The 27,572-nt window shown below is 38.7% G+C and overlaps 3 protein-coding genes across 3 annotated transcripts; all 3 read left to right on the forward strand.

Moving 5' to 3' along the window:
* The first annotated feature begins 11,946 nt into the window (after nucleotides 1-11,946).
* Nucleotides 11,947-13,550, forward strand: LOC113646823 (ictacalcin-like). The gene is made up of 3 exons (XM_027153286.2): nucleotides 11,947-12,103; nucleotides 13,030-13,172; nucleotides 13,328-13,550. The coding sequence occupies exons 2-3, from the start codon at nucleotides 13,035-13,037 to the stop codon at nucleotides 13,469-13,471; spliced, it is 282 nt and encodes a 93-aa protein (XP_027009087.2). The 5' UTR covers nucleotides 11,947-12,103; nucleotides 13,030-13,034; the 3' UTR covers nucleotides 13,472-13,550.
* Nucleotides 13,551-13,900: 350 nt separating this feature from the next.
* Nucleotides 13,901-22,583, forward strand: LOC113651703. Its single transcript, XM_047811502.1, has 7 exons — nucleotides 13,901-14,125; nucleotides 15,300-15,451; nucleotides 15,577-15,711; nucleotides 17,080-17,122; nucleotides 21,013-21,117; nucleotides 22,043-22,185; nucleotides 22,341-22,583. Exons 2-7 carry the CDS (start codon nucleotides 15,305-15,307, stop codon nucleotides 22,482-22,484), a joined length of 717 nt encoding a protein of 238 aa, XP_047667458.1. The 5' UTR covers nucleotides 13,901-14,125; nucleotides 15,300-15,304; the 3' UTR covers nucleotides 22,485-22,583.
* Nucleotides 22,584-24,226: 1,643 nt separating this feature from the next.
* Nucleotides 24,227-26,141, forward strand: LOC113646851 (ictacalcin-like). Its single transcript, XM_027153320.2, has 3 exons — nucleotides 24,227-24,383; nucleotides 25,549-25,700; nucleotides 25,823-26,141. The coding sequence occupies exons 2-3, from the start codon at nucleotides 25,554-25,556 to the stop codon at nucleotides 25,961-25,963; spliced, it is 288 nt and encodes a 95-aa protein (XP_027009121.1). The 5' UTR covers nucleotides 24,227-24,383; nucleotides 25,549-25,553; the 3' UTR covers nucleotides 25,964-26,141.
* The last annotated feature ends 1,431 nt before the right edge of the window (nucleotides 26,142-27,572 follow it).

Raw genomic sequence — 27,572 nt, forward strand, 5'->3', positions numbered from 1 at the left:
ATGTCCAAAGGCTTCGTCCCACAGAGGACGTTGGGAGCTGGTACAGTGTCTGGATGCCTCGGGATGGGTACAAAGAGAAAAGCAGTGGAAAGGGATTAACATATCTGCCGTTCATAAAAATGCGCTGGTCTGATGTACTGGTGCATGATATTATGGGATGTATTATGTGTACGCCTGACTGAAGAGATGAGTTTTTAATCTACATTTAAACTGGGAAAGTGTGTCTGAGCCCCGAACACTATCAGGAAGACTATTCCAAAGTTTGGGAGCTAAATAAGAAAATGCTCTACCACCTTTAGTAGACTTAGATATTCTGGGAACTACCAGAAGCCCTGAGTTTTGTGATCTCAGAGAGCGTGAAGGATTGTAACGTATTAGAAGACTAGTTAGATACATGGGAGCTAAACCATTAAGAGCCTTGTACGTAAGTAGCAGCAGTTTGTAGTCAATTCTATACCTAACATTTAGCCAGTGTAGAGATGATAAAATTGGGGTTATATGGTCATACTTTCTTGTCCTAGTGAGAACTCTGGCAGCTGCATTTTGGACTAACTGTAACCTATTTATTAAAGATGCAGGACAACCACCTAGTAATGCATTGCAATAGTCCAGTCTAGAGGTCATGAACGCATGAACTAGCTTCTCAGCATCAGATACAGACAGGATGTTTCTCAGCTTGGCAATGTTCCCCTCCCTGAGCAGGACTCCGGCTTTACAGCCGATATTTCGAAAAGGATTGTTCCCAAGGAGGACGGGGGACTGCGTCCGATTTTGGACCTGTGGGCTCTTAACTGTACTCTGAAAACTTACAGGTTCAGGACGCTCACGCTCAAGGTTATCGTGTCCCAGATCAGGTCCAAAGACTGGTTTGTGACAATCGACCTCGAGAGCGCCTATTTTCCCATAGGCATTCTGCCAGAGCACAGGAAGTTCCTCAGGTTCACTTTTGGGGGCGAAGTTTACCAGTATTGTGTTCTTCCTTTTGGCCTATCCCTTTCACCACGCATGTTTACAAAGTGCATGGACACTGCCCTGGTAACGTTGGGTCTCCAAGGCATCTGTGTACTGAATTACCTGGATGACTGGCTCATTCTGACCCAGTCGAAGGCCAGTCATCGTGATGCTGTGCTTGCCCATATGAAGTCTCTTGGCCTTAGGTTGAACCCAGAAAAGTGTGTGCTTTCTCCTTCTCAGAGAACCACCTTTCTGGGGGTTGTTTGGGATTCCACCAAAATGTTGGCACATCTGTCTCCCGCTCGGGTGGCTTCCAACTTGTCAGCGGTGAAAGATATTTGGCTAGGCCAAGGCCTCTCTGTCACCGAGACACAGAGGGTGCTCGGCTTCATGTCGGCGGCAGCCGACATTATCCCTTTGGGTCTGCCTCACATGAGGCCATTCCAGCTCTGGCTCAGGGGTGCGGGCTTTCATCCTCGCAGACATCCTCTCAGGGTTATAAGGGTTATACCGTGGGTACCCGTGGGTACCATATTCTGCATGGTGTCAGGCAGCTGAGGCCTTCCTGCAGACCATGCCCTTTTTCCTGGCCTCTCTGTGGTCCTGGAGGGGCTGATGGAAGTTCGCTTTGAGCTTTGTCGATCGCCCGCCGCCTGCCTGGCATGTCTAAGGCTATTCTGCACCCCAGGGCAGGATATGTCCCTAAGGTGCCCAGGACGGCTGGCTGTCCGGTCATACTGCGGGCCTACTGTCCCCCACCCCATGAGTCGGCAGAACAGGAGAGGCTGCATTTGCTTTGCCCAGTAAGGGCTTTGAGGACTTATGTCCACTGCTCTAGCTCGTGGAGTAACTCCTTCACCCTTTTTGTTTGTTTTGGGGGCCGGAATAAGGGTAATCCGGTTTCCAGGCGCACTGGGTGGTGGAGGCCATTAGCTCAGGCCTACTGGGTGTGCGGTCTTGCCTCGTCTCTCGGCATCAGGGCTTACTCCACTAGGAGTATTGCCTCGTACAGTGCCAGAGGTGTCCCTTTGATGATATTTGTGCTGCGGCACGTTGGTCCTCTACGGACCTTTATCAGGGTCTATAACCTGTACTTGGACCCCACTCCAGGGTCCCAGGTCCTGCAGAGCCATTGATGGTCTGTTCCCAGTCTGCTCGTGCTCTCTTATGGCCTCTGGCATAGTCATCGACCGGTGCGTGGTGGCGTGGGTATTGGCGTTCCTATAGCGTCAGCCCTGATGCAGCGTCGAGTTCCCCTGAAAGGGAACTACACCAGGTTACGTAGGTAACCCGGTTCCCTTCTCAGCTTCCTTCAGACAATTCAATTCAATTCAATTCAATTCAATTCAAGTTTATTTGTATAGCGCTTTTTACAATAGACATTGTCTCAAAGCAGCTTTACAGAACATAAACATAGAGCAGAAGGTAGACATAATTAATGATAAAGGAAATAACGAATAATAAAAGAAATAAGAATTAACAAAATAAAAATTCTAGGTTATTATTAGATGTATATAGTTCACAATGTGTATGTATTTATTCCCCTATGAGCAAGTCTGAGGTGACTCAGGCAGCAGTGGCAAGGAAAAACTCCCTTAACTTGGTAAAGGAAGAAACCTTGAGAGGAACCGGACTCAAGGGGGAACCCATCCTCATATGGGTGACACTGGGGGTGTGATTGTAATAGACAAGTAGAAGCTGGAGTAATGTTATGTAGATGCCCTTATATGGACTTACTGGCATGTAATCACTTTGTCACGTGTAGTTCCAGAGCCATTAAATTTCCGTGTTTGCACACAGAGCTTCAGACACAACTTCCTCACAGAAGCGTTCCCATAGCGTCAGCCCTGATGCAGTGTCTCGTTCCCTTCTCAGGGAACCGGGTTACATACATAAACTGGTGTAGCTACTGGTCTTGTTGCAGTCTGGTTGTTCTTCTATGGTCCTTCTCAGCACTCCTCATGCAGTAGCCCATCTCCTCATGCAGTAGCCAATCTCCTCATGCAGTAGCCCATCTGTAATTTCTTTGATTCGTATGTAATAAATAAGTCTAAGTAACTGAGCACCAGATGTCAACAAAAGACTGTGTGAATGGGGCTTTTTCTTTGTTCACTTTGCTGCTTAAATTAGATAAAAATTAAAATGATTAATTTTGGATTAGTGTTTATTTGATTCACATAGTGTCCTTACTGGGAGCTCACAAGAATGTAACCTTGTTTGATATTTGTCAAGAGGATGAATGCTTTCATTTCATAGTATCAAATAAACAACTTAAGTAGGTGTGGCAAATAATCCACAACCTCTTTCTTATATGCAAATTTAAACTTGTTTTCAGCTAAACAAAAGGTTTAAAGAGCCAGAAAGTCAGCTTTAGTCCAGTGGTTCACAGTAAGCTATAAAATATGTACTCAACAGGCTGTCTGTTAAATAACTAACACAAGCAATTAGTTTAATAGACTGTGCTTTTCAAAAGCTGTTAATCTTATTGGTAACAATATAGAAAAATTGTATTCAGAAATTTTATTAATTTTAAAAATGAATGCGTTACAGTATTACTTACAGTACTGTCAAAACGCGTTACTGCCAAACACTGGTTTATAATTAAGAATTTAAATCTAAATCTTAACAGCAGGAGTAATGGAGTGCACACTTAATTGGCAATATACACCATCAGTAATAATGTTAAAACCATTGAGAGCTGAAGTAAATAGCATTGATTATCTCGTTACAGTGGCATTTGTCAAGGGGTGGGATATATTAGGCAGCAAGTGAACAATCAGTTGGGAGATAGAAAAAAGGGCAAGCAGAAAGATCTGAGTGACTCTGACAGGAGCCGAATTGTGAAGGCGAGACAACTGCATCAGAGCATCTCCAAAGCAGCAAGTCTTGTTAGGCCAGTAGTTGGTACCGACCAAAGGTGGTCCAAAGAATTACAACCAGTAAAAGAGATGCAGTTACACTCACTGATGAGATTGAGGATTAAAGGCAAACCCATTTGATCTGATTCCAGAGAAAAGCTACTAGAGCACAAATTGCTGAAAAGAGTTAATGCTGGCTATGACAGGTGTATGAACACACAGTGAATCACAGCTTACTGCATAAGGGGCTGCATAGTTATAGTGTTCCTATACTGACCTGGTTTGATGAATAATGGTACTTTTACATCATGTGGATAGTCAGGTGCAGGCATGTCACTAGAGATGGCCCTAGGATGTACTATAGGAAAAATGCAAGTTGGTAGAGACAATGTGATGCTCTTTCTACTGCTCTTTTTGGGATGTTTTGTGAACACGGCAAGTATTGTCATGCACCAGGAGGAACCCAAGGCCCACTGCACCGTAAGGTCTGACAATGGCTCTGAAGATTTAATTTTGGTACCTCACAGAAGAAATAGTACCATTGGGTAGAATGTGTATGTCTGTCACATCTCCTCAGTGTGAACCTGTTCTCATCTGAAGAGAACTGGGGCCTGCTAATTCTTGTGTCCTATGGCAATCACTAATCAAGGTGCACAGTACCGGGCTATGAGCACAGGTCCCACTAAAGCAGCGGTGCCCAATCTTATCCGGAAAGGGCCGATGTGGGTGCAGGTTTTCATTCCAACCAAGCAGAAGCCACACCAGAGCCTAATAAAAGCCAAGAACAACTGATTAAACAGGTGGAATCAGGTGTGGCTTCTGCTTGTTTGGAATGAAAACCTGCACCCACACCGGCCCTTTGTGGATAAGATTGGACACCGGTGCACAAGAGGATGTCAGTCACTCTCGCCACCCTCATGGAGTCTGTTCTGATAGTTTGATAAAAACATGCACACTTATAGCCTTTTGGAGGTCATTTTGTACGGCTCTGGCAGTGCTCCGGTTCCTCTTTGCACAAAGGAACAGATACTGGTCTTGTTGCATTCTGGTTGTTCTCCTATGGCCCTTTTCAGCACTCCTCATGCAGTAGCCCATCTCCTCATGCAGTAGCCCATCTCCAATGTCTTTGATTATTATGTAATAAATAAGTCTAAGTAACTGAGCACCAGATGTCAGCAAAAGACTGTGTAAATGGGGCTTGTTCTCATTAAAGAACTTCTTTGTTCACTTTGCTGCTTAAATTATATAAAAATCAAAAGGATTAATTAATCATTTCATACTATCAAATAAACACATTTTGTGGGTGTGGCAAATAATCCACAACCTCTTTCTTATATGCAAATATAAACTTGTTTTCAGCTAAACAAAAGGTTTAAAAGAGCCAGAAAGTCAACTTTAGTCCAGTGGTTCACAGTAAGCTATAAAATATGTAATCAACAGGCTGTCTGTTAAATAACTAACACAAGCAATTAGTTTAATAGCTTGTGCATTTCAAAAGCTGATAATCTTATTGGTAACAATATAGAAAAATTGCATTCAGAAATTTACCACCCAGACAAATTAATCACCCACACAAACCGAAACAATCACAAACATACAAATTCTCATTCACTCACTCATTTTCTACCCCTTATCCGAACTACCTCGGGTCACGGGGATCCTGTGCCTATCTCGGGGGTCATCGGGCATCAAGGCAGAATACACCCAGGACGGAGTGCCAACCCATCGCAGGGCACACATACACTCTCATTCACTCGCACAATCACACACTAGGGACAATTTTCCAGAGATGCCAATCAACCTACCATGCATGTCTTTGGTCCGGGGGAGGAAACCGGAGTACCCGGAGGAAACCCCCGAGGCATGGGGAGAACATGCAAACTCTGCACACACAAGGCGGAGGCGGGTGAGGTGAACGTGCTAACCACTAAGCCACCATGCCCCCTCTGTAGCAGTTCATTGATTTCATAAATGCAACACACTACAGTTATTTCTATGCTTTTCATAAAGGTAAAAAACGATATATGCAGCGTTATCTTCATTTTAGATGTCAAAAGGGTTTTGTGGCTCCCTGTTTTTTTTTTAAATTCTGAGAGAAATGGTTCCAAATGGCTCTTTGAGTGTTTAAGGTTACCGACCCCTGGCCTAGTGAAACTGGAAACAGTTCAGTTCCCCTTTGTTATTTTTTGCAGTTCCTAGTTTTTGGTGTGTGAGTGTCTGGTACATAATGTTCAATGTTCATTTTTGTTATTCACAACATTTTCTATTACAAGCTTTTAACAATGGACATTGTCTCAAAGCAGCTTTACAGAACATAAACCTAAAACAAAAAGTTCATATAAAGATTAATGTAATACAAAAAAGTAAGATTAATATTAGACTTATATTTAAACGTGTTTGTATGTTTCCCCAATGAGCAAGCCTGAGGTGACTGAGGCAACTGTGGCGAGGATGGTAAAGGAAGAAACCCATAGAGGTACCAGACTCAAAGAGGAACCCATCTTCATTTGGGGGACACTGGGGGTGTGATTATAAATATACAGTCTGACAAATGTATTGATGAGTAGGTTTTTGTCCTAAAAGACCACATGTAGTTGACATCTCCTCTTAGAATGTCCAAATATGTCATAAAGTAGAGTCCATCTAGAGCTGGTGCATCTCTAGATGTCTCAAGATCCTCACATGGTTGGCCTTATCTCAGTGAAGATCCAACATCTTCATGACACGGAAGACAATCGGAGCTGGAACAACTTTTAAATTTACAGTGTCAAACCTAATCACTGTCATTTGCTCCCCTGAGAATATAAAGCCACTGTATTTACTAAACCTGCTGAACTGGCCTGGAAAGTCTTTGCCTTTTTTATGTTCATGTTAAGCATTTATTTACATATTCAAGATAGTATCCAAAACATTTCATATATTCAAATTCACTCTTTTTTCTGTCAATGTTTTGAAACCCTTTTGTTACTATACTGACATCATACTCCACCCATACAGCACAACAGGACTGGGCACTAGAGGAAGGTTACTATAGCAACAGTAGTAGTGAGGGATTTCCCTATGTGACTCATGCCATTGTCATTTTGCTCACTCTAGAGCATGCGCATTTATAGTGTATTTTTCCTTCCCTATAAAATTTTTATTTGTTTTCCTCTTAAAAATTGTTGGTTACTATATATGCCATTAAATGATATACTCCATCCAGTGTATATTTCAGGACTATTGATAAGATGCATAAAGCATTAGCACTACCATGTATTTGCATATAGTGAGTATATGCATATTTCATGCAGGGAAGATTTATGTGTTAGTGTGAATATGTACATGACCTTGTTCATATATGCTAAATAAAATACTGTACACTTGCATGTGTATCTAAACTGTGACGCTGTAATTCTTTAAAAAATTAATGCAATTTTTTTTATTAAACCCCTTAACGCTGAAAGTCTTGCTTCATTTCAAATCCATTGTAGTGGGGTACAGAGGCAAAAGAATTAAATATTGTCTCATTGTTTAAATACTTAAAGACCTGACTAGTGTTCAGTAAGAGTCCAGCCCCTGCACTTGATCATTGTTTGCGGTTAGTGGCTTCTGAAGAGATGTTTCCAAACATTCATGACCAGATGTCTTCTTTTCTCTTGCTTCATTGTGTTATGAAAGGTGAAAGGTTTAGTTGTTAATCCTTTGCTTGGTGAGTTTGTGCCTTCAACGAAGGGTAGTCTGCTCACAATGAATAAATGAATCATTTGTTGTCTTACCTAACCTGGCCCTCTTGAGCAATGCTCTCTCTGTCTTTGGGATTGTGCACTGCAGTGTTACACACAATGGCTTTGTGCCTCAAAGGCTCCCGCTTGAGAATGAATCCTTAACATAAATGTAGCCCTGTTTGAGCAGGTATATGGAAACTAAAATGGCTTTTCTGGGCCGTATACAAATATCACCTTTCCATGTACCTGAACATTGCATTTTGTAGCATTACTAGTAGTTGCATCCCATACTTTAGAGAGGAGCCTGGAAGCAGTTTACCTGCTCATACTATCAGGATTTTCTTATCTATTCTAACATCACACATTATAAGACATTTCAGTCAGTATAAACTAATGAATTACTTTGTGTGATATAAAGGTATTCAGTACACTTTTGGTTTTTGATGGTTTTTACCTTACAACCCTACACAGACTTTAAGTGGTTGGTTAACCATGCACCAGAAGATGGTTAAAGATGCTTCTGAACAAGCATTTGGCATTTCAGAGGGCAACTGAGTTTAATATCACCATTTACGTTAAAGATCCTTTTTAATTTAACTCTTCTTTTCTTAGCCTATATTACCCCATGTAGGATAAGTAAAAGAGGAATACTTTTAAACTAGACAATCTTAAAGCCCTGAGTTTCTACTTTCATATACGCAAATTAAACACTACTAAGTGAAAAGTAAAAAGAATGAAGCAAATATAATATTTGGATAATATGCAAATTTATCTGCAATGTTTCCATTTACACGGCTCTTGTAATTTCTAAAGGTGTGGCCGAAGGTGTGTATATAACTGCTTGCAGTTCACATGTAGAAACAAGTCCTTAACCTTTTTGTGTAAGTGGTTTTCCCTGTTATTCTACTTTACTTGATCTCTCTGCTATTCTGAGAACATGAACAAATGCTTATATTTTATGAAAATATTCCAGTAAGCCACAGAACTATGCTTTTCTATAGCTAATAATTGAATCCTACATTCACCGCCAGTAAACTGAAAGTCTAGAGGTTACCGTAGCTCTTGCTTTTTGCTTTTCTTGGTTTTGGAGACGATTTGATCTAGCCAAAGACATTAACAAAGAAAATTCACAAAATTATGTCTAAAATAGCCATCATACAGCAAAGTGGCGTAGCCGTGCGTTACTCAAATACGAAGAGTAAAACTTTTTACCTGTACACACACAACATCTTCCTAATGGATTTAGTCCTGGCAGGTTTGGGCTTGCTCTCAGGATTAATAATAATGTCAACAATCAAGTTCTATGCATTTATTTGTCTAAAGTTAATAAAAGGATGGTGATAGATAGCCATGTAGACCTGTTGCAATTTCACATAGTAGTATAACATTTGTTGGGCTACTCGCCCAACTAATTAAAAGGGGGGGGGAGAGAGAGAGAGAGAGAGAGAGAGAGAGAGAGAGAGAGAGATACAACATGTCTAGCTTATGTGAACACAAATAGCATGTGATATAAAAGAGAATGAAAATTAAAACTAATCCATAAATCAAGACAAATTAATTTCTACCATGAAACAAAAGCAATGTCATCATGTAAACAGAGGACAGTAGGGTCTGCCTACAGTACTAAAAGCCAAAGCAGATGCCTCAGCTGATATAGTGCATGTCAGGAATAGCTGGCTATATAAATCTGATCTTTTTGTAAACTTTTTGTTTTTTTTAAACATTTCTATCACATCCCTGTGTGATGTGTTCTCTTCTCCACTGTTTTCATTTCGTGTTTCTTTTCATCTCAGTTAATTTCCAACTGATTCATATTTTCTATGCTTGAGGTCTATTTCATTGTATTATGTCTTTAAATTTTGACTGATTCAAGTGATACATTGTACATTTTTATTGGCATAGAAGTACTGTAAGTCAAAATAACCTCCACTTGTGCCTTTACTATCATTATTAATTTCATGTCCCCAGTTATCAGTACAATTGACCTTTATGGATTTTTGTAGTTGTGACTTCATGCAAAATGAGCTGAGGCAGGAATTTGCTTGGCACAGGTTTTCAATCTACATGAACGAGTAAAAAGCAAATCTGACTTTCAAAAATGGTAAAAATTTGGTTCTGTTTGGCTTAAGCGAACAATTACTCATGTAAAATGCAGCCTAACAAATCAACATAACAAAAACCAGCAATGAGTTTGAATACTGCCAACAGGTTACTGTGGATATCCAAAAGGCAGGTACATAGAAACAGGCAGATAATTGATAACAATACGGGTAAACATAATCAAGCTTGGAATTCTACACCTTAACAATAGCCTTCATAATGGTGGGCTACAGAGTTGATATACTGTGCACTACGGTGCTCTGGTGGTGGAGAAAACTCAGACAGGGATAGGCTTAAGTATAAATGTTACAATATCCTTATCTTGCCCAGCCTTACCCAAATCAAAATGACTAGATCTGATGATAACTAATGAGTTGTATAAAGATTATGTAAGAGCTTCTGAGGAAGTTTCTGAAAATGGCTCTAATGACTCTGCTGTTCTAATAAGAAACATTTGGTCCATGTTTGATGTCCAGTCTAGAGTTCAGTTCAACAAAGCTTAAATTAAGCTTTAATTAAGCTTTTTTGTTTTTGTGTCAAGGCATTTTATGCAAATTTCACGTGAATTTGTAAGTGAATAAAAAAAATTTTTTTTTTAGCACTTTGATGACTAACTTTTCTCAATAGCATAACGTTGGCTTTCTATCAGTCAGGGATTTTTGGCACAAACTCAAGGGATTAAAGGCCATCCCTCTTTATAAACAGATGATGTAATTCTGTAGTGCTGGCATGAATAAGCTTTTAGTAGATATACTTGTTTTATGGAGTCCTGCCAGCTCTTGGGAGCTTCCATCATCCTGTTGCACGGATTCCACCCTCAGTCCAACAGCCAAACCGAAATGCTAAACCGAGACCTTGAGCCACCATATCCTGTGAGCTGATGATTCCATCTTATGGAAATCAAACCTGGCATAGGCCATGTATGGCCATAACCTACTCCTGTCTGCTGCCACTATCCCCCCCAAGAACTTGCAGCTTTGGTTCCGTCAGCCTTGGCTTTGGTCAGATGTTGTCTCCAGGTCTGGAGGAAAGCTAGCAAACTGTTAATTACCACTGATGAATGAAATGAAAGCGATGATTGAATGTTAGCCTTTGTACACCAACAAAGTGCACGTATGGAGTGTACTTGTGTGCATGGACATGGTGTAATCTATCTGTCATGTGAATGCAGGTGCAGATTTATTTGTGAACAGTGCAAACAAAGAGTGCAAACAAAACACACTCTAAAATGAACAATAAAACTAGAACTAGAGATACAAGGTAAAAGACAGACTATGATCGAGAGTAAAAAATACAAATAGCAACCCACAAACCTGGACATAACAAAGGTTTTACACTGAAGTGCTTATAAACTAGACTCACATCGGGCTGCTAAATCAGGATGAAAGGAGCCACAAGTGGTCAGGACGTGATGAGGTGTGGTTGACGGGATATCCTGTTATGTGGCGATATGAGAACGCACACATATAGAATACACAAATACTTAGATAAATAAGGATAATAACTTTAATTCTAAATTCACATGCAAAAAGAGAGAAGTTTAAATAAAATATTCATAATCATATATCATCAATGTAGGTACAAATTATTAGGTACAGTGATTCATTCCTATGTTATGTAAGGAACATGGAGTGCTGGGGAGGAAATGGCGGGTGAGTGGGTTGAGCTAGGTTAAATGAGGATACATCCTCCTCCTTTCCCACTAACTTTTCTCTTTAAACTAACTCTCTTTAAACTACCCACAGTTTAACAGGTAATTCAGGTTTTCATACTCAAAATCTTCTGCATTCAGTTTGTTTCCCATTGTGTTTCACACTCTCCTTTACATGCAAACACCCATCTAGCTTTTTTTTTTCTCCGTTCCTAGGCCCAATGTTTTATTGCATAAAAAAACACATGCTCCTTCACTCTGTTCAATCTCACTTCCTCTTGCCTTATACTACTTTAATGCAGTGATAAATTTGTGTTGTCATGTGAACAACAAACACCAGAATCATAGAAACACAGTAGTCTCTCTGTTGCCAGGACATTCGTGAGAGAGCGCTTACCACAAACATCCAGCTGAAGCTGAATCATGAAGCATATGTATGTGTGTGTGTGTGTGTGTGTGTGTGTGTGTGTGTGTGTGTGTGTGTGTGTGTGTGTGTGTGTGTGTGTGTGTGTGTGTGTGTGTGTGTGTGTGTGCAGAGTCAGAATAACATGCATGCACAGTTTTTTTTTCTTTTTCCAGTTTTCTTAATAATGCTTCAGAATTGAGCAGTTTGCAGCTGATCATGATATGTATTAACACAGAACACAATAACAGGGTGTCAGCCAAGATGTTAAACATGAAATGCTGTTTTACAGGTTTGATGTTTTTTTAAATAATTTAAAAAATAGGGTGTGAACAGTCAGATAATGCATATAAGGGCCAGTCCTTCCCGAATCAGATCATCCTTCTCCATCTTTGTTTTCACTGGTCTAACTCCCTATCTGAACCTAAAGGTGAGTAGTGACGTTTTCAAGGAAAGGTTTTGCAATGGGTGTTTTGTACAGATCCTAATGAATTCTTCTTTTTTGTGGTTGTTTTTTGTTAAAGAAAAAAGAGTTGTTTGCTGTTAGTGATTTTCCAATGTAAATACTATTAATGCTAACTGACATTTTTTAAGATCTGTGTATATACAGTTCTCAGGTTATTGTTTAGTGTGTAGGTTATAGATGTTATTGTTGTTTAGTGTACATGTATCTCTCTCTCTTGGTTGCCTTTCACTCTTAGTACTATTCCAATGTAAAAATTGCAATTTGCTTCACTTAGCATTTGGAGGGTTATGACAATTTTATTTCAAGAACAGAAGCAGAGGGGCACGGTGGCTTAGTGGTTATCATGTTTGCCTCACACCTCCAGGGTTGGGGGTTTGATTCCCGCCTCCGCCTTGTGTGTGTGGAGTTTGCATGTTCTCCCCGTGCCTCAGGGGTTTCCTCCGGGTACTCTGGTTACCTCTGACGGTCCAAAGACAAGGAAAATTGTCCGTAGTGTGTGATTGCATGAGTGAATGAGAGTGTGTGTGCCCTGCGATGGGTTGGCACTCCGTCCAGGGTGTATCCTGCCTTGATGCCCTTTGATGCCTGAGATAGCCACAGGCTCCCTGTGACCCGAGAAGTTCGGATAAGCGGTAGAAAATGAATGAACAGAAGCAGAGGAATGGAGGATGCCAGGCAGATATTATAAAATACAATACATATTTGGAAGAACTTTTATGTTTTGTTCCACAGATTTTGTTTAGCAGAGCCAAATGGCACATGACTGGAAAAAAAATTAGGCTCATTTTATTTACTACAAAGAGGATGAGGCAACACATGTCTTCTGTCTTTAAAATAAAACAATAAATAAAGCTTATAAAGATTTATTTATATTCTTTCCTTTCCAAAAGTCATCATGTCCCAGCTGCAGGCCACAATGATATCGCTCATTGACGTATTTAGACAATACGCTGGCACTGATAAAGACGCAAACACTCTTTCCAAGGGAGAGCTAAAGAAGCTTCTCACCAAAGAGATGGGACCCATGTTTGAGGTAAGATATGCTCTTAGACCTTACAAAAGAGATTTATTAGCTTTTATACTGACAGAGATTTTTATTCTGATTCAGAGATTCTGCACATTATTAATGTGTTATATTGGATGATAAAAAAAAAATCAACCACTGTTTCTTTGTGTTTTGGTTAACAGGACTGCAAGGATCAAGTATCCCTAGACAAGCTGTTCAAGGACCTAGACAGTAATGCTGATGGTACTGTGGACTTCAAAGAGTTCGTCAACATGGTGACCTGCATTACCATTTTGTGCCACGAACAACTTTCAGCAAAGAAGTGATCAATTGGGACTGACCCTTAACAGCCAAAATGCATGAAGCAGATAAACATTTGAAATAAAGTATTTTAATTTGTTTTAAGACAGGCTGTGTTGTTTTAATGTGTGTTGTGTGTTTTGTGTGTGTGTGTGTGTGTGTGTGTGTGTGTGTGTGTGTGTGTGTGTGTGTGTGTGTGTGTGTGTGTGTGTGTGTGTGTGTGTGTGTGTGTGTGTGTATTTCCAGAGGTAGCAAATAGCAGAACAGCAAATCAATGGCATATTTAAAATAGAACATATGAACATAACTGATGGGACGGCGAAAGTCCAACACTAATGGACATGAATTAATATATTGGTTTATAACAATAATCTTCTAAAAATTGACCCTAGGTTGCTGCACAGCGTAAAACATTTAGTTCGAAAATAGTTGCTTCTTAAAAGTCATAATAAACATGGAAATATAGATATAGAGTCACACATTTACAGGCAAAAATGGAGACGGAGAGGGAAAAAGGGGAAGGACCAGGATGGCAGAGGTTGTTTTGGTAGGGTGAAAAGGAGGATGGGTCAGTGGATGTCAGCTGTTGCATATAATGGTCAGTCCATCCCTCCTGGACTCACTTCCTCCTTCCCTCTCTTCATCTGTGTTGGTCTAGCTCTCAGCTCACAAACTTAAAGGTAAGTTTAGACTTGAAGAAACTTTGAGAAAATTTTGAATTTCACAGAATTGTGGGTGTGCTCAAGGAAAGGTTTTGCAGAGTGTATGTTTTTGAGATCCTAGTCTGAATTAAATTCAAGATTGTTGTTTGTTGTAATTTTTTTTTTTTTTTTTTGCAATGCTGCTAGTGATTTTAGTGATTTTTATAATTTTATACATACAATTTTTTAATGTTCTGTGAATATATACTTTCAGGATATTGTTTAGAGTGCAGGTTACTGTCCTCCTTCTCTCTCTTTCTCTCTCTCTCTCTCTCTCTCTCTCTCTCTCTCTCTCTCTCTCTCTCTCTCTCTCTCTCTCTCTCTCTCTCTCTTCTGCACTCTCTGCTCAATTAGATCTCCATCTCCATAAAAGTAACCTCCATCAAACATTTTGATTCTGTTTGATTCACTGAGAGTTTTATATGATTTACTTAGAGTTAAAGACTTAGAGACAAGACTTGCACTGGAGGATGCTAGAAGGAGAAATATTTGGCTTTGTTGAATGTTGGCTACAGTCAGCTTTCTTAACTCCATTTTCTTTGTTAACCTCTAGTCTTAATTATAGTGAACAGCCAGGGTGTTGGCCATAATCCGCTAAACCAACTATTCTACTTTAATGTTCCTCTTTAATCCATCCTCCTTTTTGTGTATTTTTCCATGTCTCCTCCTTCATGTAATATTTTTTTCTTTTTGGGTGATTCATCCAATCACAGCACAGAAGAAAGCATTTTCTAACTTCCCTTAGGCCAAAGCTAGGCATGGCACACTGTGTTTGTGTGTGTGTGTGTGTGTGTGTGTGTGTGTGTGTGTGTGTGTGTGTGTGTGTGTGTGTGTGTGTGTGTGTGTGTGTGCGCGTGCATGTTTGAATTTGTGCACTTACCTGCGCTTCTCCTTTACTTGCTGTAAAATTGCTTTTTTTAAATAATTATAAAGTGCAGTTTGATATTACCTTTTTACTATAATTTCCTTTTCACCTTCATTCGTTTTTCAACAGATTATGTTCAGTAGACAAAAGTCAGACTGCATGTTCCATGCATCCTTTATTAGTTATCTGCCTGGGGATGAGGCTACACATCTTCTGGCTTTGTAGGTTGCAAATTCAGTGAGAGAATAAAACTTGTGGTAATAATTAAAGTATATATCTTTCCAAAAGCCATCATGTCCAAGTTGACCCAGGTGGAGCAAGCAATGGAAATGCTCATCGCTATCTTTCATAAATACTCTGGCAAGGAGGGAGACAAACTTACTCTTTCCAAAGGAGAGCTAGCAAAGCTGCTCAGGAAAGAAATGGGAGACATCTTTGGCGTAAGATATGCTCTTAAACCTTAAAGAAGCAATTCATTTTATATTGACAGAATCGGAGATTCAACACAATATAGTGTATTAAAAAATAACTCAACCATAATTGCTTTGTACATTTTGGTTAACAGAAAACCACAGATAAAGCGGCACTGGACAAGATATTTAAGGACCTAGATGCTAATAAGTCTGGCTCTGCAGACTTCCAAGAGTATATCACCCTTGTGGCCACCATTACCATGCAGTACAACAAATTTTTCACAAAAATATAATACATGGCTGACCCATAACAACCAAAACAATGTAAAACACACCATTTGTTTATGTATATTTTTTTGTTATTTTGATAAACAGAAAAAAAATGTTTGCCATCTTACAATGATAAATGCATGGAACAGATTGTTTGAAATAAACTATTTTAATACGGATTAAAGACAGGCTGTGTTGAATAAAAGTGTGCTTGTTCTGTCTGTATATCAATACATTGTTGAAAATCACAATACACATGCAAATATAGATATAGAGTCTGGTGCACAAATAATATCAAAGAAAGAAAAATATGATAACAAATAATAACAGATCAACAAATATCCTGTTTTGTACATGCTGAATATTTAACAAAGAGCCTCTGCATATTTGAACTTCTAAGGTCACAACACATCAAAAATGATTCACTGTTTAAGCTTTAAATGTAATCACCCAAAAGTGTTACAAGAGAACGAGAATATATATATTAAATGTTAGACGAAGCATTAGGATCTATGTGCAGTGCTTTTTTATACAATATCCAAACTCATAGTCAACACAGACCAATACAAGACAGTAATAATTAATGATTATTAAGGAAACATGATATCTCAGGATTAAAATACAGGCTAAGCAGAAACTTTGATAACAAAATGCGCACAGTTAAATTTACACACTGCATATAGAGGCTTTGGTCACAGAACTGCTGCCTAAACTGAACCACCGATACAATGGGGTTTTCCACTAGGCCCCATCTTGTCTTTTTTCTTTAAGAGAAAAAATTTTGGGTTGCAGAGGACAAACAAATGTTTTCTTTCAACTGGGGAAATGTATCAGGGTCCGTGGAAGGGCTATTTTTGCCTTGAAGATATTTACTTCCATTGGAACATGTGAAATCAGCACGTTGAACTGTATTCTATACTATTCAGATGTATAAAATAAATAAAGGTAAGTTTCTCTAAATAAGGGTGTCTGCTAAATGCCATAATGAAAGTAGCACAGATGATGAATTCAAGTGTGTGAATTATGTATGAGCCTTAGATATTCTGTTATCCTTAGTTATGAAAGTGTATTGACCCAGAGATGTCTCCTTTACAATCTTGGACAATCCCAGATTGATAAAATAAAGCAGGGAAATTAATCAAAGGTTGATTTTGCTACTGGATTTGCATGCTGGCAGATGCGAGTAGGTGAAACAAACTAGCTCTGAAAACAATATGCAAAAAAAAAATAAATAAATAAAAATGTGATGAATGCAAGTAGATGGAAATCCAGCTTGTTGGACGAACAGCAGAAAACTTGGCCAAACTGGTAGCTCCAGTTCTGGAACGTATGCCTATCACAGAAATCAAATTCCCATTACCTCTAAGATTATCTTGGTGTCTCAGGGATGTCAGGAAATGCTGGATGCTGAAAAGGCTGAGATTAAAGGTTCGTCTCATGCTACAGTACTGTCTATTTTATCTGTGATTATGCTCTGCATGGCAAACAGTTTGATATAATTAAAGTTGACTTGAAGACAATGCATAGGTGCACTTCACACAGACCATTACTTTCCTACTTAAAATGTCTTCACAACCATTTTGTTTATAGTCCTCTGGGCGGTGCCCATCCCTTCTTAAAAACAAATAAAAATTAACATCCTGTTGTTGTTTTTTCTGGAAAAGTACATTTCACTACATTGTCGTTCAGCAAAGACAATAACACTCAGAAAATGTATGTGGTAGTGTATGTGGTAGTGGAATGTCTATATTCCCAAACCTTATAAAGCACTATCTAAGGTATTTTGCAAATCCAAGGGTTCTGAGCTACAGCCTCCTAAGATTCTTTCTGTATGGGCAAAAAAGCACATCCTTTTTGGTTCCTGTAGTATACTCCATGGAATAGGATAAGAACATATGGGTTATATTCATTTCCTCATCAAAAGTCGGTTAATTTTTATTGATTTATGGACTGAAAAGAACTGTAAGAATCTGTAAACAAAATCTTCTTATAGATATATATTTTTATACAGAAGACATTCTCACTTACTTCATCTACTCCTCTCCCACGAATCAACATGCAAAGCAGATAAGTCAGGAACCCTAGCCAAGGACCTTGAGCACCACCTACAGGTCAAATTGGAGAAGTGTGAGTTTCACAAAGCATTAGTGCCATTTCTTTGGCACGTCAATTCTTAAGAAGTAAAACTGGATCAGTCTAATGCAAAAGCTGTCAGCTTATGGTCTCACACAAACACCAATAACTTAGCAAAGCCCCTAGCAAACCTATTTCCAAAATTACTATTTCTTTTGAATTTCTGATTCTGCGTTGCCTTTGATTGCTCTGTTTGCCATTGTTCAATGCTGCCAAACCACCACCCATAATAATGCATGATAAGTATTCTGATGATCCATCACAATGTAGAGGTTCTTTTTAATTTAGTTCTCAAAGAACTGACAGAACACCAGATGCAACCTAATGTACATTTTCATGGAGTTAATGATTTTCCTCTTTGCTGAAGGGCTTCTTCAGAAGAGTAGATTCACATGGACCATTCAGATAGTAAATGCCTCCATCTTGTGGAGCATTTGTTAAAGTCATGCTGATGCTCTAGAAACAAACTGAATCCATTTCTGTTTCTAAAAGTCTAGTTGCACCAGAAATATAATTCAGTAGCCCATCAGTACACTTGCAGCATTTAGAAATATTTGAAAATATCTACCACATAGAAAAAAATTAAAAAATATATATCATATTTCAAGAAAACAATTAAAACTAGATTTGTAAAGTTTGTCGCGACAAACTTTGATGTTGGCTTTGACAGTGCAAGTAGTCGCAAAGGCCGGTGCATTTTGGAGGCGAGTGGACACAAAGATTGTGAAAGCTACTGGACCGCTAGGGTGCCAATACTTTCGGAGGGGAGCGGACATGAGCATGTGACGTGATCCGAATACCCGTGAGGTAGTTCCCCTCATTGTGCTGAGTGTTTTGATATGTCACATGTCCATGTTGTGCAAATTTTTTATTTCGCTTGTTTTTTGGGCGGGGCTACATGTGACGTCACGTGACGTCACGTGACGTGACCATAATACCCGTGGGGCAGTTCCCCTCATTGTGCTGAGTGTTTTAATATGTCACATGTCCATGTTGTGCAAATTTTTAATTTTGGTTGTTTTTGGGGTGGGGCTACATGTGACATCACGTCACGCCACGTGACGTGACCAGAATACCCATGGGGCAGTTCCCCTCATTGTGCTGAGTGTTTTAATATGTCACATGTCCATGTTTGGCACAAACTCAAGGGATTAAAGGCCATCCCTCTTTATAAACAGATGATGTAATTCTGTAGTGCTGGCATGAATAAGCTTTTAGTAGATATACTTGTTTTATGGAGTCCTGCCAGCTCTTGGGAGCTTCCATCATCCTGTTGCACGGATTCCACCCTCAGTCCAACAGCCAAACCGAAATGCTAAACCGAGACCTTGAGCCACCATATCCTGTGAGCTGATGATTCCATCTTATGGAAATCAAACCTGGCATAGGCCATGTATGGCCATAACCTACTCCTGTCTGCTGCCACTATCCCCCCCAAGAACTTGCAGCTTTGGTTCCGTCAGCCTTGGCTTTGGTCAGATGTTGTCTCCAGGTCTGGAGGAAAGCTAGCAAACTGTTAATTACCACTGATGAATGAAATGAAAGCGATGATTGAATGTTAGCCTTTGTACACCAACAAAGTGCACATATGGAGTGTACTTGTGTGCATGGACATAGAAATGGTGTAATCTATCTGTCATGTGAATGCAGGTGCAGATTTATTTGTGAACAGTGCAAACAAAGAGTGCAAACAAAACACACTCTAAAATGAACAATAAAACTAGAACTAGAGATACAAGGTAAAAGACAGACTATGATCGAGAGTAAAAAATACAAATAGCAACCCACAAACCTGGACATAACAAAGGTTTTACACTGAAGTGCTTATAAACTAGACTCACATCGGGCTGCTAAATCAGGATGAAAGGAGCCACAAGTGGTCAGGACGTGATGAGGTGTGGTTGACGGGATATCCTGTTATGTGGCGATATGAGAACGCATACATATAGAATACACAAATACTTAGATAAATAAGGATAATAACTTTAATTCTAAATTCACATGCAAAAAGAGAGAAGTTTAAAATATTCATAATCATATATCATCAATGTAGGTACAAATTAAGTTGTTTAAAATTTTTCTAAAACAACAGGGCTTATCGCTGTGAAGACTTGCCCCAACAAGACCTGAGTCTTATACTGTAGCTGACAGACCGGGATTAAGAAGACGCTCTTGGCTGTATCTAGCATGCAAATACCAGGACTGTTTCACGAAGTGTAATCTGACCCAAACATGCAATCAGAGATGTACAGTTGTTCTATAAATGTTTAAATGTAAACAAAAAAAATAATAATAATAATTTGTGCAGTCATTTGAATCTCCACATAAGACAAAAGACACAGTGTCTTTCCACTCCGTGCAAGCTTACACAAAGCTCAGTTGTGCCACAAATTAGAGTCAAATTCTGATCTAGTGATTCATTCCTATGTTATGTAAGGAACATGGAGTGCTGGGGAGGAAATGGCGGGTGAGTGGGTTGAGCTAGGTTAAATGAGGATACATCCTCCTCCTTTCCCACTAACTTTTCTCTTTAAACTAACTCTCTTTAAACTACCAACAGGTTTAACAGGTAATTCAGGTTTTCATACTCAAAATCTTCTGCATTCAGTTTGTTTCCCATTGTGTTTCACACTCTCCTTTACATGCAAACACCCATCTAGCTTTTTTTTTTCTCCGTTCCTAGGCCCAATGTTTTATTGCATAAAAAAACACATGCTCTTTCACTCTGTTCAATCTCACCTCCTCTTGCCTTATACTACTTTAATGCAGTGATAAATTTGTGTTGTCATGTGAACAACAAACACCAGAATCATAGAAACACAGTAGTCTCTCTGTTGCCAGGACATTCGTGAGAGAGCGCTTACCACAAACATCCAGCTGAAGCTGAATCATGAAGCATATGTATGTGTGTGTGTGTGTGTGTGTGTGTGTGTGTGTGTGTGTGTGTGTGTGTGTGTGTGTGTGTGTGTGTGTGTGTGTGTGTGTGTGTGCAGAGTCAGAATAACATGCATGCACAGTTTTTTTTTCTTTTTCCAGTTTTCTTAATAATGCTTCAGAATTGAGCAGTTTGCAGCTGATCATGATATGTATTAACACAGAACACAATAACAGGGTGTCAGCCAAGATGTTAAACATGAAATGCTGTTTTACAGGTTTGATGTTTTTTTAAATAATTTAAAAAATAGGGTGTGAACAGTCAGATAATGCATATAAGGGCCAGTCCTTCCCGAATCAGATCATCCTTCTCCATCTTTGTTTTCACTGGTCTAACTCCCTATCTGAACCTAAAGGTGAGTAGTGACGTTTTCAAGGAAAGGTTTTGCAATGGGTGTTTTGTACAGATCCTAATGAATTCTTCTTTTTTGTGGTTGTTTTTTGTTAAAGAAAAAAGAGTTGTTTGCTGTTAGTGATTTTCCAATGTAAATACTATTAATGCTAACTGACATTTTTTAAGATCTGTGTATATACAGTTCTCAGGTTATTGTTTAGTGTGTAGGTTATAGATGTTATTGTTGTTTAGTGTACATGTATCTCTCTCTCTTGGTTGCCTTTCACTCAGTACTATTCCAATGTAAAAATTGCAATTTGCTTCACTTAGCATTTGGAGGGTTATGACAATTTTATTTCAAGAACAGAAGCAGAGGGGCATGGTGGCTTAGTGGTTATCATGTTTGCCTCACACCTCCAGGGTTGGGGGTTTGATTCCCGCCTCCGCCTTGTGTGTGTGGAGTTTGCATGTTCTCCCCGTGCCTCAGGGGTTTCCTCCGGGTACTCTGGTTACCTCTGACGGTCCAAAGACAAGGAAAATTGTCCGTAGTGTGTGATTGCATGAGTGAATGAGAGTGTGTGTGCCCTGCGATGGGTTGGCACTCTGTCCAGGGTGTATCCTGCCTTGATGCCCTTTGATGCCTGAGATAGCCACAGGCTCCCTGTGACCCGAGAAGTTCGGATAAGCGGTAGAAAATGAATGAACAGAAGCAGAGGAATGGAGGATGCCAGGCAGATATTATAAAATACAATACATATTTGGAAGAACTTTTATGTTTTGTTCCACAGATTTTGTTTAGCAGAGCCAAATGGCACATGACTGGAAAAAAAGATTAGGCTCATTTTATTTACTACAAAGAGGATGAGGCAACACATGTCTTCTGTCTTTAAAATAAAACAATAAATAAAGCTTATAAAGATTTATTTATATTCTTTCCTTTCCAAAAGTCATCATGTCCCAGCTGCACGCCGCAATGCTATCGCTCATTGACGTATTTAGAAAATACGCTGGCACTGATAAAGACGCAACAACTCTTTCCAAGGGAGAGCTAAAGGAGCTTCTCACCAAAGAGATGGGACCCATGTTTGGGGTAAGATATGCTCTTAGACCTTACAAAAGAGATTCATTAGCTTTTATACTGACAGAGATTTTTATTCTGATACAGAGATTCTGCACATTATTAATGTGTTATATTGGACGATAAAAAAAAAATCAACCACTGTTTCTTTGTGTTTTGGTTAACAGGACTGCAAGGATCAAGCATCCCTAGACAAGCTGTTCAAGGGCCTAGACAGTAATGCTGATGGTACTGTGGACTTCGAAGAGTTCGTCACCATGGTGACCTGCGTTACCATTTTGTGCAACAGAAAACTTTCAGCAAAGAAGTGATCAATTGGGACTGACCCTTAACAGCCAAAATGGCATCTTACAATGATAAATGCATGAAGCAGATAAACATTTGAAATAAAGTATTTTAATTTGTTTTAAGACAGGCTGTGTTGTTTTAATGTGTGTTGTGTGTTTTTTGTGTGTATGTATTTCCAGAGGTAGCAAATAGCAGAACAGCAAATCAATGGCATATTTTAAATAGAACACATGAACATAACTGATGAGATGGCGAAACTCCAACACTAATGGACATGAATTAATATATTGGTTTATAACAATAATCTTCTAAAAATGAGGCTTGCAGAGTGTAACTTTTTAAAATCAAAGATCAGACTTGACCCTAGGTTGCTGCACAGAGTAAAACAAAAGATCAGACTTGACCCTAGGTTGCTGCACAGAGTAAAATAAAAGATAAGACTTGACCCTAGGTTGCTGCACAGAGTAAAACAAAAGATCAGACCTGACCCTAGGTTGCTGCACAGCGTAAAACATTTAGTTCGAAAATAGTTGCTTCTTAAAAGTCATAATAAACATGGAAATATAGATATAGAGTCAGGTGCCCAAATAAGCAAGAGCAAAAGTTTAGCTGTTATATGTTAGAGAGAATAAGTATGTATTGCACATTATTCAATTATCCATATAAACAGATACTTATAAACAGATATGCTTGTATTTGAATTAGGGAATATATCAATTTTGAATAAAACAGTATAACCAGAGGCTCCTGTGCAAGATTTAAATGCGTGCATGCAACACGACTGAAAGGTTTGTTGTTTTAGCAGTTACAGGTAATTGTATGCTATTCAAATGCATGTTTTCACAGGTGCTTGTGTAATGTGACCTTATAGTCTAACCTGACGAGTGACATGGTTTTCGTGTGTGTTTCATTAAACAGAATAAATAATGCTACTGCAGATCTACAAGCCAGCAACATCATCTGAGTTTTCATAAGATGTTTCAGATGTTTGTGTCTTTGTTTTAGAAAGTCAATAGTTTATAGCAGTACTGTTCATGATATCTACAGTACAACCATATGCAATATACTAACTTACTCCCTATGTGTAATAGTCCTTGCTATGTATCACTTATTCATGTCTTGCTTTATGCATTATTAGAGTACTTGATCATATTGTATTCATTAATTATATATTATATTCATTGATATACTATAGTAATTGATCGAGTCACCTTATCCTCTTTCCACTGACCAAAATTTCATTTCACTCTGTTTAATCTGTATGTGTTTCTGTTTGTCTTTGGCTCTTCAAATCACGAAGCCGAGTTCTGCATTATTGCAACACACTGTAGTTTTCTCTCTGGACACACCTAGCTTTACTGTACACACAGAGTTTAATCCGTTCATGAAACCTGGCCAGACCTGAACTACTGGGTTGAGCTTGTTTTAAAGCAACTTCATGTCCAGGTCTTAAAAATGTCTACAGATTTAAGTAAATAAGAAACATTTCCTCATTCTCGCAAGAGCTGTTCACATTTTTATTCCTTAGGAACACATTTTTATTCCTTAGGAAACCAGACAAACATAGTTCCTATGGTAGGATGAAAAGGGGGGAAAAGATAGAAAAAAGTAAAACATTGTAGTGCTACATGGCAAATTTAGATATAGGAGCTTAAGCTGAAGTGTTATTTTATTTGCATCTTGGTGAAGTAATTAAGGTATTTTTTTATAAATATGCGACACATTTACAAGCATAAATGGAGACGGAGAGGGAAAAAGGGGAAGGACCAGGATGGCAGAGGTTGTTTTGGTAGGGTGAAAAGGAGGATGGGTCAGTGGATGTCAGCTGTTGCATATAATGGTCAGTCCATCCCTCCTGGACTCACTTCCTCCTTCCCTCTCTTCATCTGTGTTGGTCTAGCTCTCAGCTCACAAACTTAAAGGTAAGTTTAGACTTCAAGAAACTTTGAGAAAATTTTGAATTTCACAGAATTGTGGGTGTGCTCAAGGAAAGGTTTTGCAGAGTGTATGTTTTTGAGATCCTATTCTGAATTAAATTCAAGATTGTTGTTGTTGTAATTTTTTTTTTTTTGCAATGCTGCTAGTGATTTTAGTGATTTTTATAATTTTATACATACAATTTTTTAATGTTCTGTGAATATATACTTTCAGGATATTGTTTAGAGTGCAGGTTACTGCCCTCCTTCTCTCTCTCTCTCTCTCTCTCTCTCTCTCTCTCTCTCTCTCTCTCTCTCTCTCTCTCTCTCTCTCTCTCTCTTCTACACTCTCTGCTCAATTAGATCTCCATCTCCATAAAAGTAACCTCCATCAAACATCTTGATTCTGTTTGATTCACTGAGAGTTTTATATGATTTACTTAGAGTTAAAGACTTAGAGACAAGACTTGCACTGGAGGATGCTAGAAGGAGAAATATTTGGCTTTGTTGAATGTTGGCTACAGTCAGCTTTCTTAACTCCATTTTCTTTGTTAACCTCTAGTCTTAATTATAGTGAACAGCCAGGGCGTTGGCCATAATCCGCTAAACCAACTGTTCTACTTTAATGTTCCTCTTTAATCCATCCTCCTTTTTTGTGTATTTTTCCATGTCTCCTCCTTCATGGAATATTTTTTTCTTTTTGGGTGATTCATCCAATCACAGCACAGAAGAAAGCATTTTCTAACTTCCCTTAGGCCAAAGCTAGGCGTGGCACACTGTGTTTGTGTGTGTGTGTGTGTGTGTGTGTGTGTGTGTGTGTGTGTGTGTGTGTGTGTGTGTGTGTGTGTGTGTGTGTGTGTGTGCACATGCGTGCGTGTGTGTGCGCATGTCCTTTACTTGCTGTTAGACATTTTTTAACCAATTAATTGCTGTTTTAAAATAATTATAAAGTGCAGTTTGATATTACCTTTTTACTATAATTTCCTTTTCACCTTCATTCGTTTTTCAACAGATTATGTTCAGTAGACAAAAGTCAGACTGCATGTTCCATGCATCCTTTATTAGTTATCTGCCTGGGGATGAGGCTACACATCTTCTGGCTTTGTAGGTTGCAAATTCAGTGAGAGAATAAAACTTGTGGTAATAATTAAAGTATATATCTTTCCAAAAGCCATCATGTCCAAGTCGTCCCAGCTGCAGCAAGGAATGGCAATGCTCATCGCTACCTTTCATAAATACTCTGGCAAGGAGGGAGACAAACTTACTCTTTCCAAAGGAGAGCTACAAGACCTGCTCAAAAATGAGATGGCAGACATCTTTGGCGTAAGATATGCTCTTAAACCTTACAGAAGCAATTCATTTTATGACAGATTTGGAGATTCAACACAATATAGTGTATTCAAAAATAACTCAACCATAATTGCTTTGTACGTTTTGGTTAACAGAAAGCCCAAGATAAAACGGCACTGGACAAGATATTTAAGGACCTAGATGCTAATGCGGATGGTTCTGTTGACTTCCAAGAGTATATCACCCTTGTGGCCTGCATTACCATGCTGTGCAACGAATTCTTCACAAAAAAGTAATACATGGCTGACCCATAACAACCAAAACAATGTAAAACACACCATTTGTTTATGTATATTTTTTGTTATTTTGATAAACAGAAAAAAAATGTTTGGCATCTTACAATGATAAACGAATGGAACAGATTGTTTGAAATAAACTATTTTAATACGAATTAAAGAACTGTGTTGAATAAAAGTGTGCTTGTTCTGTCTGTATAGCAATACATTGTTGAAAATCACAATACACATGCAAATAGAGATATAGAGTCTGGTGCACAAATAATATCAAAGAAAGAAAAATATGATAACAAATAATAACAGATCAACAAATATCCTGTTTGTACATGCTGAATATTTAACAAAGAGCCTCTGCTTGAACTTGATATTTGAACTTCTAAGGTCACAACACATCAAAAATGATTCACTGTTTAAGGTTTAAATGTAATCACCCAAAAGTGTTACAAGAGAACGAGAATATATATATTAAATGTTAGACGAAGCATTAGGATCTATGTGCAGTGCTTTTTTATACAATATCCAAACTCATAGTTAACACAGACCAATACAAGACAGTAATAATTAATGATTATTAAGGAAACATGATATCTCAGGATTAAAATACAGGCTAAGCAGAAACTTTGATAACAAAATGCACACAGTTAAATTTACACACTGCATATAGAGGCTTTGGTCACAGAACTGCTGCCTAAACTGAACCACCGATACAATGGGGTTTTCCACTAGGCCCCATCTTGTCTTTCTTCTTTAAGAGAAAAAATTTTGGGTTGCAGAGGACAAACAAATGTTTTCTTTCAACTGGGGAAATGTATCAGGGTCCGTGGAAGGGCTATTTTTGCCTTGAAGATATTTACTTCCATTGGAACATGTGAAATCAGCACGTTGAACTGTATTCTATACTATTCAGATGTATAAAATAAATAAAGGTAAGTCTGCTAAATGCCATAATGAAAGTAGCACAGATGATGAATTCAAGTGTGTGAATTATGTATGAGCCTTAGATATTCTGTTATCCTTAGTTATGAAAGTGTATTGACCCAGAGATGTCTCCTTTACAATCTTGGACAGTCCCAGATTGATAAAATAAAGCAGGGAAATTAATCAAAGGTTGATTTTGCTCACTGGATTTGCATGCTGGTAGATGCGAGTAGGTTAAACAAACTAGCTCTGCAAAAAAATAAATAAATAAATAAAAATATGTGATGAATGCAAGTAGATGGAAATCCAGCTTGTTGGACGAACAGCAGAAAACTTGGCCAAACTGGTAGCTCCAGTTCTGGAACGTATGCCTATCACAGAAATCAAATTCCCATTACCTCTAAGATTATCTTGGTGTCTCAGGGATGTCAGGAAATGCGTGATGCTGAAAAGGCTGAGATTAAAGGTTCCTCTCATTGTCTATTTTATCTGTGATTATGCTCTGCATGGCAAACAGTTTGATATAATTAAAGTTGACTTGAAGACAATGCATAGGTGCACTTCACACAGACCATTACATTCCTACTTAAAATGTCTTCACAACCATTTTGTTTATAGTCCTCTGGGCGGTGCCCATCCCTTCTTGAAAACAAATAAAAATTAACATCCTGTTGTTGTTTTTTCTGGAAAA

This window comes from Tachysurus fulvidraco, chromosome 3, assembly GCF_022655615.1.
Source record: "Tachysurus fulvidraco isolate hzauxx_2018 chromosome 3, HZAU_PFXX_2.0, whole genome shotgun sequence".
NCBI lineage: Eukaryota > Metazoa > Chordata > Actinopteri > Siluriformes > Bagridae > Tachysurus > Tachysurus fulvidraco.